The sequence below is a fragment of the Geospiza fortis genome, unplaced genomic scaffold (assembly GCF_000277835.1).
Source record: "Geospiza fortis unplaced genomic scaffold, GeoFor_1.0 scaffold41, whole genome shotgun sequence".
In the NCBI taxonomy this organism is placed as follows: Eukaryota; Metazoa; Chordata; class Aves; order Passeriformes; family Thraupidae; genus Geospiza; species Geospiza fortis.
Window position 1 is genome coordinate 9,395,088 of NW_005054299.1, and position 13,213 is coordinate 9,408,300.

The window sequence follows — 13,213 nt, forward strand, 5'->3', positions numbered from 1 at the left end:
AAAATGAAATGTGCTCAGATGCTCTCCTGCCTTGGAACAGTGGAGTGGAAAGACAAACTCCTGTGTTTGCAGGCAGGTGTGCTCTGTCTCCTGTCACAGCTCAGTAATGTTTGATAAAGTTCAGAATAAAAAAGCTGCCAAGCCAAATCCTCAGTCCTGTAGAACTGGTATTGTTGAGAGCTCAGGGGATGGAGTGGGTGCTCTTTGATAGATCCTGACCACACGGGCAGCTGTCTGGGAGGTGGTGAGTGCTGGGTGCTCCTCCTGTGCTGCCCATTTTGCACTCCTGCCTTCTGTTAAGGGTGTTCCTAAGTGTTTGTCATGTGCTGCATGGTTCCAGCCCTGACTACTGACAGACGGGCAGCAATTTGCCATTTATTCTTTCATTTACTTCAGTGTGTCTGTTCCTTGTTTTTCTTCTCCCCTTCCCCCCACCCCAGAGCAAGGTGTTTCTGCCTGGAGGCTTAACTTGTTTTATGGCCTCGACTAAAATGTTGAACTGTAATGGTTCCTTAGTTTTCTAGGAACAAAACTGTCTCATTTTATCACATTCCGTAGGTTTTTCTGCTTGGAAGTATGTGCCAAATGAGAAATTAATTGGCTTTGCAAGTGGTCACTGGTCTTTTTTCTAATGTTGGTTAATGCAATTCATTGGCACTTTATTAAGACAGATATCATTATGCTAACAAGAGACCTAAATACCATGTCTGTTGGATTTGGTCACTACTTGTGCATAATGCCCTGAACTGCATCTTCATGGGTATATTGTATTCTAGAACCACAGAAAAGCTCCTGGTGTCTTGGCCCTGTCATTGGAATGCTTGCTGAAGTATTTAAGTCCAACTTTAAAAAACATTATTGACCTTTTTTCCTCTTGATAAACTCAAAGCACATTTTTAACTTGGGAGAAAGTAGAAGGAAAGAAGACAGCATCTGACTTCACAAGTGTTCAGCTTTTTTGCTCTTGTCTTACTTTCTTGCCTGCCTGTACACTGCCCATGATTAGACAGTCTACAGATTACCTCACAATTTGAAACTGAGATGGGTATTGCTTGGAAGTAAGGCCACATGCATTTGCATTCAGTGTCATGGTGACTACAAGCTTTAGGGTGGCATTTTATGTAGCCGATATTCATGGTAAACAGGATGACATTTTTATCTATGCACCTCCAAAATAATTACCTTTTTTTTGTTGTCATCAAATGTTTGCTGTTGATTCTGGAGTGCAAGGAGGTTTGCAGTGCATAAAAGCAGGCACAAGTGCAGTTTGTACTGCTTACCTTCAAAATTTAATCAGTTTGACAGAAAAGGTTGTTATGGCTTTGTTTATAAATGAAATTTAGCTTTTGTCTGCACAGAAAATTCTCCTGGATAAGCTGAAGTGACAGTTAATGTACCAGTACAACTGCTTATTTTGTTGTTCTTGTACAACATTGCTTCTTTTCTGCTAGCTTGTATGTCTTTGGGTAGCTTTGACCCTGCAATGAATGTGCATTGAACCATTTTGCAGTTACTGTGGTGGTGGGGCCATGTCCTTAGCCTTGAACAGCTGATAGGCTGCCAGTGTGTTAACTGATATGTACAGTGTTTAATCTTTCCTCTCTGCATCTCTCTGAGTGCACAGGCACGATTAACATAGCATTTGGCAACTAGTCAGCTTTAATTGCTCATGGTGTATGCAAAATAATGATTTTTTTAAAATTTGGGGTTTTTTTAGTCTAACCCTTTTACTGCGGGTTAAGCTGTCCTTGCAGACAGTTACTGCAACTTAGCTGCCTGATAATTAACTGTTTAAACCACTGTAATTTCATCATGTGCTTGGACCATCAGACCCAAAGCATTTAAGCGCCACCTAAAAGAAATCGTCATTTAAAAGCATCACGTAAGCTCAATATAATTCAAACAAGTACAATCTGTGTGTACGAAGAAGAGATGTGGATGCTTTTAAGGAGCAGCATCTGCTTTATAAATATGAGCTATGAAAGGCTTCCAAATGTCCCCTCTGTTCATCAAATGTGAATGTGATCTTCTCTTAGGAAGCCATCTGGAGTAGGCAATGCTGCAGTCACTGCCTTGCTCTGTGCCATTGTCCTGTCTGTGCCTCAGAGTGACTTGTCTCACTACTGCACACTCAGTGTTAGTGATTGTTTCAGGGGTTGCTTGAACTTCAGGTGTGTTGCTGAGCTTTGGCACATCATAAAAATATTCTGTCTCCAGTTCTGATTTTGGGTTTTTTTCATTATTTTTTTTCTGTCTTCCCCATAGAAATATTGTGAAAGGAATGAGGAGTCTGCGAGAAATACTACGGACTGTAGAAACAAAAGCTACTCAGACCTTCAAAATGGTAAGGGGATGGGAGATGGGAGGGTGGGGCAGTCTGGTATGCAGGAATTATCTTGATTGACCAGTGTTGTAGCACAAAAGTGTATTGGTCCTCATTTGACTGATTGCTGGCTTTATTTTTTTTACTTTTTTTTTCTTTTTTTAACTTTTGGAAGTGATATGTCCAGTGATCCCCTTAGTTCAAAGACCTGCCCAATTGAAACCTCCAGGCTTTCAAACCTAGGTGTGTAGGTTACTTTTGTTGGGTTTGTGTTGTGTTTTTTGTTTGATTGTTTTGCTTTCTTGGTTTCAGTGCATTTTCTAGCCCTAGTAGAAACAGAGATGTTATTAGTTTGACAGCGCTGTCCTCAGGTGATGCTGCCTTGTTTTCTTTCTCAGTTTCAGTGTGCATTTGTGCACAAAAGTGTGCACACCTTTCTGCATTTGCATGTAAAAGCATTAAGTACTTCTGTCTCTTGCAACAAGCAGTGCTTTTTTAGACTGACATCTTGCAGTGTTCCTTCTGTAAAAACCCTCTTCAATACAGTACAGAGTGATTTTAATTGTTTATATTTTTTTTGTGTTGGCTTTCTGCATCTTTGCATCCTGTTATCCTGAATGTCTCAGGTAAAGAAATATTTATGTGCCTGTTTAACTTCTTGGACCTTTAACAGGTTCTTCCATGTCTCCCCTTAGAGAGATCTTTTCCTGAAGTTACTCAGGAGATGACAAGGTCAACAGCTTGCAAACTAACAGTCTTGGGAATAAAAGCTTTGCAGTCCTAAAAGCATTGATACTCTTACAGCTAAACTTGTACTTGATTCCGCTTTGTGTTATGTGCCATTCCAGAGAACTTGGGCAGGGGAGGTGGGTGTGGGTTTGTGTAGTGTTTTTGAGACTACAGATGCATGTGGAAGCTTGTCCAGCAAATTAGAAGAGAGGACTTAAATAATTGTCCCCTCAAATGGTTGCATCCTTTTCCAAACTGAGATCAAGGTCCAGCAGTATTTTTGTGCTTGCCTGTTGTATCACTTTGCCGAAACGAGTCTGACCATCTGCTGCTCCTAGACTGTGACAGAATGTGGCTCAATTGCTCCTGTCCCTATGCAACTGGGGACAGCTGTACAACACCCCTGGGGGATTTGTCCCTTAGGGGAACTCTGAAGGTGTTCATCCAATAGCTTTTCCTGAGATTTAGAAATTGCATTTTCATTTTCTTATTTATTTTTAAAGAGCCATCAAGAGGGCAAAGGGAGAATTGTGCTTAATTAAACAAGTTTTTCAAGCATGAAAGTAAAACACATGATTTTTTTTTCTCCTAATTTGTGGGATCACAGTGTTCTTCAAGCATAATGATGCTTTTTTTAGCCAAAGGCAGTAATAACATAAATCAGAGTCTTGGCCTTTTCTGGTTTGTTTGGTCTTATTCAAAACAAGAGTGAAGCTAATTTACACAGCTACTGTACTGTATGTTAAAATGAAAGACACTAGAAGTATTTGTTGCTTGCTTCTGAGTGGCTTACCTCAAACTGTTCTCCTGTTTCTGTGTGAACCAGTAGAGATCTTTATATTGCTGGCAAATTATTTTCCCTCCCCTCTAAGACTATAGGAAAAAAATATAGGAGAGTTGACTCCTCAGGGTAAAACTGACTAAATAATTACACACTGAGATCATAAAATGATACTGGCTAATGTTGTAGGGCTCTAGGCCGTTTTGCTCATAGTTACTTGCTATAAAAAGCATAGAAAAGCTTAGTTAGAAACAGACAGCTTTCTGTAACTTGTAACAGGGCAGGGAAGGTCTTGGGGTTTCCAGGGAGTTGCACATGGTGGCATTTCATTGAGACACTATCATACACTCAGCCCACTGCCATCAATGAAGCCTCCCTTTATGATGTTTAAGAGGTGGTACTGTGGTTGCATTTTAGACTAATTCAGTGAATTCATGTGTGGTGAGGGGGGTGAAAATCAGGAGTCTTGCATCAAAGCAAGTTATTCTGCTGTAATTGGGAATAGGAACTTTAAGTGTGGCTTATTTTATCCCATAGATGTTGAGGTATGACATCTATAACAAAAGTGTCCTGATATTTAAAAGAAAATTACTGTTGGTGGGCTCATAATACATCTCTTAGTGTACATTTCATATAAAATACATATCCAGTAGTCAGAGAAGTTGCAAAATACTATTTGCAAGTATTAGGACCGAAGGGCTGAGGTTTCAGCCTGCCCTCTGTTTTGTGCAGGATTTTCTTTACAGCATAGAGTGGTGTGCTGCTTAGAATTCACAGAGGACACCACCCATCTGAGCTTGTTTGCAGGCTCATCTATGTACAGTGCAAGAAATTAGAGATTTGATGGGTATCAGGCAAGGGTAAATGCCAAAGAAACTTTGGTAAGTGACGTTAACTTGCCTCCTTTTGGGCCCAGCTTGCCAGCTGTGCATATGAAGTGGAAAGCAACTATTGAAGGGTCTTTGGCTACTTGATGGTAAAACATGTGATGTTGCTGTCCCACTATAAAGTTCCTAAGCATCTTCTCTCCTCCCTCCTTTACTGCAAGAAGAAGAGAGAAGCAGTACCAAGATGAAACTATGAGTCTGTAAGGGAGAGTGACATTAACAGATAAAAGGTTGATATTTTAAAGCTGACGCAAAAGTTGCCTCTGGTCTTGAGACTTGCATACAAAATTCCGAGGCTGAGAACACAATGTTGTGTCATCCCACTCCTATATAGTAACTATTGTGAGATTCTCTCAGCAGTCTATGTGGCAATCAGTTGTCCTTGTTCGCCAAAGCATCGCTTGCTGTCAGGCCTTTTTGATAACTTTTTTCCAAGAGCATTGCAACAAGACCATGTAAATGCAGAAGTTTGGTCTTTTCTCAGGAGGGAAGAAACTGACCCTTTTATAGACCTTGCTACTCCAGCTTTCTGAAGAGTGGTGCTGTCACACTGGTACATCTCCTTCCCAAGGTGGAACATGGTGAGGGATGAATCTTTTGTGTTGGAGAATGTTTAACTGAAATATGTCTTTTTCTGTACTGATCTCTAGACTGCAGCCAAGCAGTTAGCTCAAGTACTTCTGCATTCCCTCAGTGAAGACTGTTACTGGAGCCCTTTATCTGATCCACTTCCTGAGTTCATGAACAAGGAATATCAGTCTTATGTTAGCAATCTTCTTTGTCGGAGGCCTGAGCTGTACTCAGAAGAGAAGTAAGTGTTCATTTTTATTTCAGTTTATTGGAAGGAGTGTATTTGAACACTCTTCAGTACTACTAATTATGTCACTGATTCATGTAGTAGTTTTGTGCCTTCTTGTTTTTCAACTTCCCACTAAAAAGTCTGCTGAAAAAATAAAACCTTAAACTTGGAGTGTTTCCCCCCGACCCCAGGAAGAAGCAAGTCCAGACAAAGGGCTGTCTTTGCTATGAAATTGAAATAATCTATTTAGGGTTCAGCATAGCTCATCTAAGATATATTGCAGAGCTTTTAATTGTGTGAACCTGCAAAGACAGTATTGCCTAGCAAATGAATTATGCATGAGATGTTTCAAGTTACTGCTTCTCTTGTGAAATGAGAAAGAGGCTGGCAGGATAACTCTTGATCTTCCTCAGAAAAATGTGTTCTGTCTTTCAGTGTGTACTGCCCTCAAGACAATGTAGAAGAGGCTCTTCTCCTCCTCCTAATCAGTGAATCCATGGTAAGCCAAAAATGAGTTTGTAGTATTAATAGTGCAAAGGGATATCTAGCATTTCCGTATCTCCTGGTTGGTTTTGTTTACAGAATCTTCCCTAGATAAACAGAAGCAAAGGTTCAGATGCTGAGTGGAAAATGCTATCTATTCTTTCATTAGTGGCACCACTTTTTGTAAGTGGAATTTCAGTGAAGAGTTTTGGGAATTGTCAAGAAGAGACATTGATTGCATTCCCCGTAGCTGTATGCAGGTTCTGACATCCAGATACATTGTCAGTGGACAGACATTTCCATTCATAACATCTGTGTGGATTTATGGATCAAGAATGAGAGGAAGAGAGCCTTGCCTAAAGCCAGGCATGATGGTGATACCTGCTGTTTGGAATTGCAGGATGCAGTACTCTGCTTTCATGCCTTAGTCGGCAGTTGTTGGATTTTTCAGTCTGGAGTGATCTTTGACAGTTTCTGATGCAGTGATACAGGAAATCTTGTGACATGCAGAAACATTCATAATAAGCTGCTGTGAAATAATTAGATTTCTTCTATTTATAACGTTGGTGGCTTTAAAAAATCCATTTAAGAGGCAGGAACAAAACTGGAGGAAAAATAACTGCGTGATGACCTTTGGTAATTCTCATGTTCTGAGAAGACACAAATGCACAGAAAACATGTAAGAAATGTTTTCTGAAAATGTGTAAGTAATGTGTATTTTGCTTTAAATACAGGGTGGTCACTTGTACCTCAAAGTGAGATTCATAACCTTAGAACATCAATAACCTTCTTAGAAAATTTTTAATAACTTTCAGACAGATCGAAAAAAATACTGTGGAAACTTTGGTTTTTGCTTTTTTCAGTTTTTCTTGTCTGGTTCTTCTGGCTCAAGTTCTTTCCCACAAACTTCTTCAGAAGAGGGCAATTTAATATTGTCTGCTTTTAAAATTCAGGGAAAAATTGGAGAGGTGGAACCGCCCCAAAATATTAAATTGACTTCAAAATCATGTACATCTGAGTGTTGCTATGTGCTTTTCAGTGCTTTCTAGATTAAACCTCTTCAGCACATCTGCTTTGTGTTTTCAAGGGTTTTTCTTTAGTCAGAAGGGCTTTTCATAATTAGAAGTGGAGACTACAGGAGTGAGGTCTTGTAGGATATCATGTGCACTTCTATTAAAATCAGAATTACTCATGTTGGTGAGGCTTGTTGGGGCTGATCCAAGGAGGAGAAGGATTGGGGTCTGGAGCAGTGACAGAACTGACTGCTCCAGCCTTTCTGGGATTGAGCTTGCTGTTAGAGAGGCCATGTGGATCCTCAAACTCCACAGTCTTGTTCTGCTGAGGAGGAAAAAGTTATCCCTATCTAATAGCATGTAAAATGGTGAACTAACTGGTCCTTTAGCTAAGTTATGGATGAAGTAGTGTGAAAATGGTATTGGTAGAAACAGGACTGCTGTACTGAGTTCCGGGTTAAATAAGTAAGCTTCGTGTATGCTTAAATGCTGCTTCTGATATATAGGAACTTTCTGGAGGAAGATGCAAGGCACATTGATTTGCTTCATATAAACCAAACAAAAGAATCTCTTTTAGCAGAGCACTGTAGGAGCCACATAACTATATTTCTGATTTTGGGGAAATGGAACATCTGAGCCTTCATCTTGCATCAGCCTTGCCACGAGTTTGTTCTAACTAAAATTCAGGACAAGCGTATAGAAATACACTTAGGAATCACATGAATGTTCTTCCTAAGTGAAGGAACAGAGGGAGCAATCTAATTCTTACATATGTTTGTAATCCATAAATACTTTCCTGTACATTTTTATTATGGTACTTAGAAGGGAAAATTTTGTTTAACTTACGACATGACATGTTTCCCTGACAGCATTGCTGTAGGCTAGGGAGTTTTCTCTGTACAGGTTTGTTGTTTGTTTGAAGTTTTAGTTTTTAGTTTTGTGTTTTTTTTTTTCTTTAAAAAAGCAACTTAAGGAAGCTCATGAAATGGGCTAACAGGAAGCAAATTTGTAATTGAAGTCTCTCCCTAATGATACAATGTTAACAACTGAATAAAACATACTTTGCTTCCGGGAGACAATGTCAATGGCAAGTGTTTCTGTAGGCCAGTAAGCAACATAGTTGATGTTCCCGGATTTTGGCTGGATTAGGTGTTCTTCCAGTATTTACAATTGTGAACCCCTTAAAATGAAACAGAAGTATGCAATTACATTGGCTTCTCTGGTGCTTCGGTCTGTCAGAGGAAAACTGACCAGCAAGGTGGTACTTCTCTCTGATTTTTAAAGAGAAAAAAGCAGTCAGGCCACTGTAACTCCCTTGCAGGACTGTAAAGCCAAACAGCTTCTTCACGTACCTTTCCTGACTCCTACCACTCCAAAATTACCTTGAAGAGGGACAGAATTAGGGGAAGGAAGGAAAAAAATTCAGCTTGTGGAGGGGGCGCAGAGCAAAGATGACCTGGGGAGGAGCATAAATCATCAGAGAACCTCTAAGTAAATATGTGCTGAAAAGGAGATGTGGTACTTTTTCAAGAAGTATACACCTGGAACACCTTTGCTGCTGAAATCCATTCTGTTTTTATGTTTGACTTGCCTTCCTAAGGTGAAGCTGACATCTGCTTTGCCAGGATCTGTGTGACTTCCAAGAAGATGTTTTGGGGGAGTAGAATTGTTCCTGTGAAGGAGAAAGCAAGAAATTGCCTTGAGATTCATGAAAGCCTATTTCTCACCAAACCTTCTCTGGCTCTTAAAATGGTGGACACTTCTGGCTTGTGGTTACTTATCCCTTTCCCTTGCATTGCAAGGGATTCAGTTTGCATATTCTGGGGGGATAAAATGAGAATATATTCAAAAGGGGCAATTAACAGTTCCTTCACTATTTCACTCTGCCTTTGAGCCTAAGAATGTAAAAGGTTTTCAAATGGCCAAATAACGTGGTATCCTCTTTCATGGCTCTGGAGATGCTTCTGTGGTTATATTAACACTTTCAGTGAAAGCTTGTAGCCTGCTTTGCCTTGGCATCTCATGAATTGCCTCCTGTGTTCTTTATGTCCTGTTAAAAATGGGAACCTATTTTCATAAGCTGAGGTATCTCAGTAAACAACGAAAAGAATCCTGGTTGTTGAGCTTGGCAAATGTTCCTTCTCCATGCCAGCTGTTATTTAGTCACAGCCTTTGGCTGTAGAGTTCTCATGAAGGATTCTAGTGAAACAAATCAGGCAGCCTGAAGATTGCCACAGTCAAAGCCGGTTTCATGGGTGTTTGTGGCCTCCTGGCTACACTATCATTCCTTTTGTATAGCCTAAGTTATGGTATGGATGGGCTGTGTTTCTGAGAGGACAAAAACGCTCTCCTTCAGACCAAGAGGGCCAGTTGGTGACAGTCTTTACAAGCTCAGGCTGTGGCAGAATGATGTGTTCCTATCAAATCTTGGAGAAACATGGCCTTGCCTATTTTTAAACCACCAGTCCTCTCTTTTACAGCATTTAACCCATCTAAACCAGTGACACTGATTGTGAGGAGAGCTGAGGACATATTGTCACTTGATGCAGTGTGATTTTTCTGCTTCGCCTACCAATGGGAACAGGACTGGTTCTGCCATCAGGGACTTTGGTGCTTTGAGCTGCAGGGTGTAGACAGAAGAGGTTTGGCATGACTAACCCTTAGCTGCAGTTTTGTTTATTTTAATAGCTATTCTCAAGAGTGTGCAGAGTTGACTGCGCTGCCCTTAAAGTTAGCCAGAAGCTTCTCAGAGCCAGGAATGAAACACTTAGTATTACTTTTTGTGTTTACTTTTGAGGTTGAAAAAGAAAAGAAAAAGTTCTTTGTTTGCATTTAGAAACCTTCCCTTCTTGAATCTGAGGTCCAGTATAGTCTGAAATGCCTTTATTCAGTGCTGGCAATGCTGGCTCTTACAACTGGGGATTTTGGCTGATGTGGTCCACCAGACAAACCAGGTAACATGGTTTATGTTTTTTGGCTCTGTATTCATTCATATTGGAAATAAAGCTCCTTGTATCCAAAACTAATAAATTCTGTGCCTGTGTAATGAAGATTAGAAATGTCATCCACATCTTATCTGTGATTTGAATCCCTAAAAGGTGATTTGACCTTGGAGGGCCTGAGAGCATGAAACAGATGGTGAGGGGGAAGGAAGATACTGGGACTTGTCCTGTTCTTTTTACTGGTGAGAACAAACTCATGGCTGAGAGCTTGCCTTTAACAGAGTAACGTTAAACCTGTGTATTTTTAAACACAGAAATAAATAAAACCCGTTAGCTCTTCAGTTCCTAGTTTTATAAAATAATGCTGTCCAACAAATGGGTTGGTGAAGAAGAATCTCTTGTTGCTTTTGTAGGTTGGTTTTTCCTTTTTCCCTTTTTTTTAATGGCACCAAGCCCAGTGATGATACAACAGCTGGATGACCATCATGACTATTTTACTGAGGGCCATTGGACTGTGGCAGCTGCGAGAGACAACTGGGGGCAGGGTTGCCTGCTCTGTTGGTTCCTGCCAAATCACACTTGTGCATTTACAGTAGCAAATCTGACTGTCTCTTAACTGGTTTGCAAGGCAAAGCTATGTGTTTGGGACCTGCAAAGATGGACTGCAGAATGTTTCTAGTGGGAAATACACTACCTCTGCTAATTACCTCTTGAATAGATGGTTCTAATGTGAGTTGCTAGAGAACAGGGTATGAGAACTTTTTTTCTTCTGCTTTGTAGTAAATCTTGCTTACAAACTTGCAAGGAGGATGTAAATTCTTGGAAGATAGCTTTCTAAATCCAGATTACTGTTAGCAAATGCATGACTTTGTTACCCAAGATAATATCCATAAACAAATTTGCTTACTTTCTGCTTCTCTGTCTTCCTTTTGTGTAGGGTTGATTGGCTGTTTTGAATGAGGGGTGTATGTCTGTCTTGCTTTCAGTCATGTTTCCAGAATTAGTTCTGCTACAGTACAGGGTGTTAGAATGCACCTGAAACACATAAGACGTATCTGTAGTGGTCATATTTAATAGGCAGTTATAAGGGGCTCTTTTGATGAATTCACATCTGAATTGGGCCCCAGTATCTTCTGGTCTGTTGCTTACCAGAAATGAGACAGATGCCATGTGGTTCACAAAGCGATAAGTTTTCATTTGCTGTGCTTCTGGTCTGAAGTGGAATGAGTTTTAGTATCTCTCTAAGAGGAGTTTTGTGAGTTCCTGGGGCATGGTTTGTCCTCCCTGTTCTACCCACATGCCATTTTCACAGCAGCTGTGCACTCAACCCTTAATATTTTCTTTGCATATGTTAGTGAGGGAAACCTTCAGGTGCTGTGTAGAGATGATCAGTAACTTAAGCAAAAAGTCTGTAGCCTCTTGCATTGAACGGGTTCTTGCCATTGTGAAGAATTAATTTATTTTGTTGGCAGTACAGGCAAAACAGCCAGAAGGGAGACCCAAAGGATGGCTAAATATTCCCCAGCTCTTAGCAGAAAAGGCATCAATTGCATGATTTCAAAGGCCTGTTGTCAATCTTACACACACGGCATTTGTTTTTCTCTCTTAATGGTAGTATTGAATCACACCAATTACATTATTACAGTACACTGTGTAAAACATGCTGCTGTTCTGTATAGATGGGTTGCAGTGGATCTGGCAATTATGTCTATTATGAAAAGACACAAGTTGAACATTCGAATGCCCATGAATTAGGGGGCAGGCAGCAGGCACTCATTAAAGATTTTAATTGCTTTCTTTTTCTTCTTTGGAAAAAAGCAGGGGAAGCCATGTTTCAAAGTGAGCAATTAAAGGATACTTCCTAGCTAATTGCTGTGAGAAGGGGCTGCTACATGGAATATACTCTATTGTAATTCATATGATTACTTGACATTTTATTAAGAAACACATCTTTGTACCATGGTAAATTTAATTTTCTGCAGTGTAACTGTGTGCGTAATAACTGCTGAAGTAATGGCTGTTTGGATTTGCTGTGGCTCTTTTCCTTCCTTCCTGAAATAAACAAGCCATAAATAAGCATCACTGATGTACAGCAAATCCTCTGTGGATGGGGGGTTTATCTAGTTTGCAGGTGGAGTGCCCTGTGTGTGTGAGTAGGAAGGCCCAGGTGTGTGCAGCTCAGCACCGTGGGAGCTCGGGAAGGCAGAGCCAGCACAGGTCTGAAAGTCCCCTATGGGGGCATTGCTGTGTTTGGAGCCAGACTGAAGAGCCCTGCTGACCCCCAGGTTCTGTGCCCTGTCAGGTTCAGAGATGCCACAGGGGCTGAATGCTGGGTTAGCTCAGAGCTGCCAGCCTGGGCTGGAGCCCCTTGGGGGTGTGTGGCCTGCAGACGGGCTGTGTCACTGGGCTCTGGAAAGGAGGGCTGAAGAGCCTCAATGTCCTAGGTCTGGGCTGACTGGAAAATGTGTCCAATCTCCCCAGGTAGGACTGGTGTCATGTCTGAGCCACCTACATGCACAGCTAATAGTGCCTTATGCATCCCAAAGTTTCCAAGTGTGGTGTATCTCCGGGTTTCTCAATTACCTTGGAATACTTCAAAAAAAGGGGTATTTACTGTATATTTTTGCCTTTATAATGCAAGTTATGCTAATTCCCAGTGGTGAAACTTGTGTTGGTAGCACTGGTGACCTTCCCCATCGCACAAAACAGCCTTGAACAGAGCTTCTCTAGGTGTGACTTTTCATCTCTCTCCATCCTGCTTGTATGCTGTGAGGCATGTCTGTGTGACAATGGGAACAGCTTAAAGGGAATAGTCATGGTGGGGATGTTGAAAATGTGTTTGTAGCTATGTTTTACTGCTGCTAATAGTGAAGAGGGAGGAAATAATGCAGTAGAACAAATTGAAATTGCTGCTTATGTTATGGATACACTGCTTGAGACCAGTGTTGTACAAATAACCTTTTTTCTGATTGTGTTCAGGAAAATTAGTGGTCTGAAACAACAGAAATATGGGTGTTGAAAAAATATTGGTGTTAATAGCTTAGAATTTTTTGCATTCTCAAATGCAAAATTATGTATCTGTCTGCGTACGTTTCAATAGGTAAAATTCCCCATCCCACAGAATGGGTGTATTCTTTATTGCAGTAACTCTGCAACTGTTTTGCCCTTGTACTTGCCAGTGACTGTCAGGATTTCTCACTGACAGATTAATATTTACAAAAACATAAACAAAGGCAAAGAAAATAAAAAGGTTGAT

The 13,213-nt window shown here is 40.6% G+C and overlaps 1 protein-coding gene across 2 annotated transcripts in view; it reads left to right on the forward strand.

Annotated features, from left to right (window-relative positions):
- The window catches only part of TTC7A (tetratricopeptide repeat domain 7A), a 167,593-nt gene that overhangs the window by 24,644 nt on the left and 129,736 nt on the right, over positions 1-13,213 (forward strand). For both annotated transcript variants that reach the window (XM_005416310.2, XM_031060383.1), the window contains exons 5-7: positions 2,266-2,344; positions 5,371-5,531; positions 5,955-6,018. In XM_005416310.2, coding sequence (XP_005416367.2) covers positions 2,266-2,344; positions 5,371-5,531; positions 5,955-6,018 — 304 coding nt within the window. The remainder of the gene's footprint in view (positions 1-2,265; positions 2,345-5,370; positions 5,532-5,954; positions 6,019-13,213) is intronic.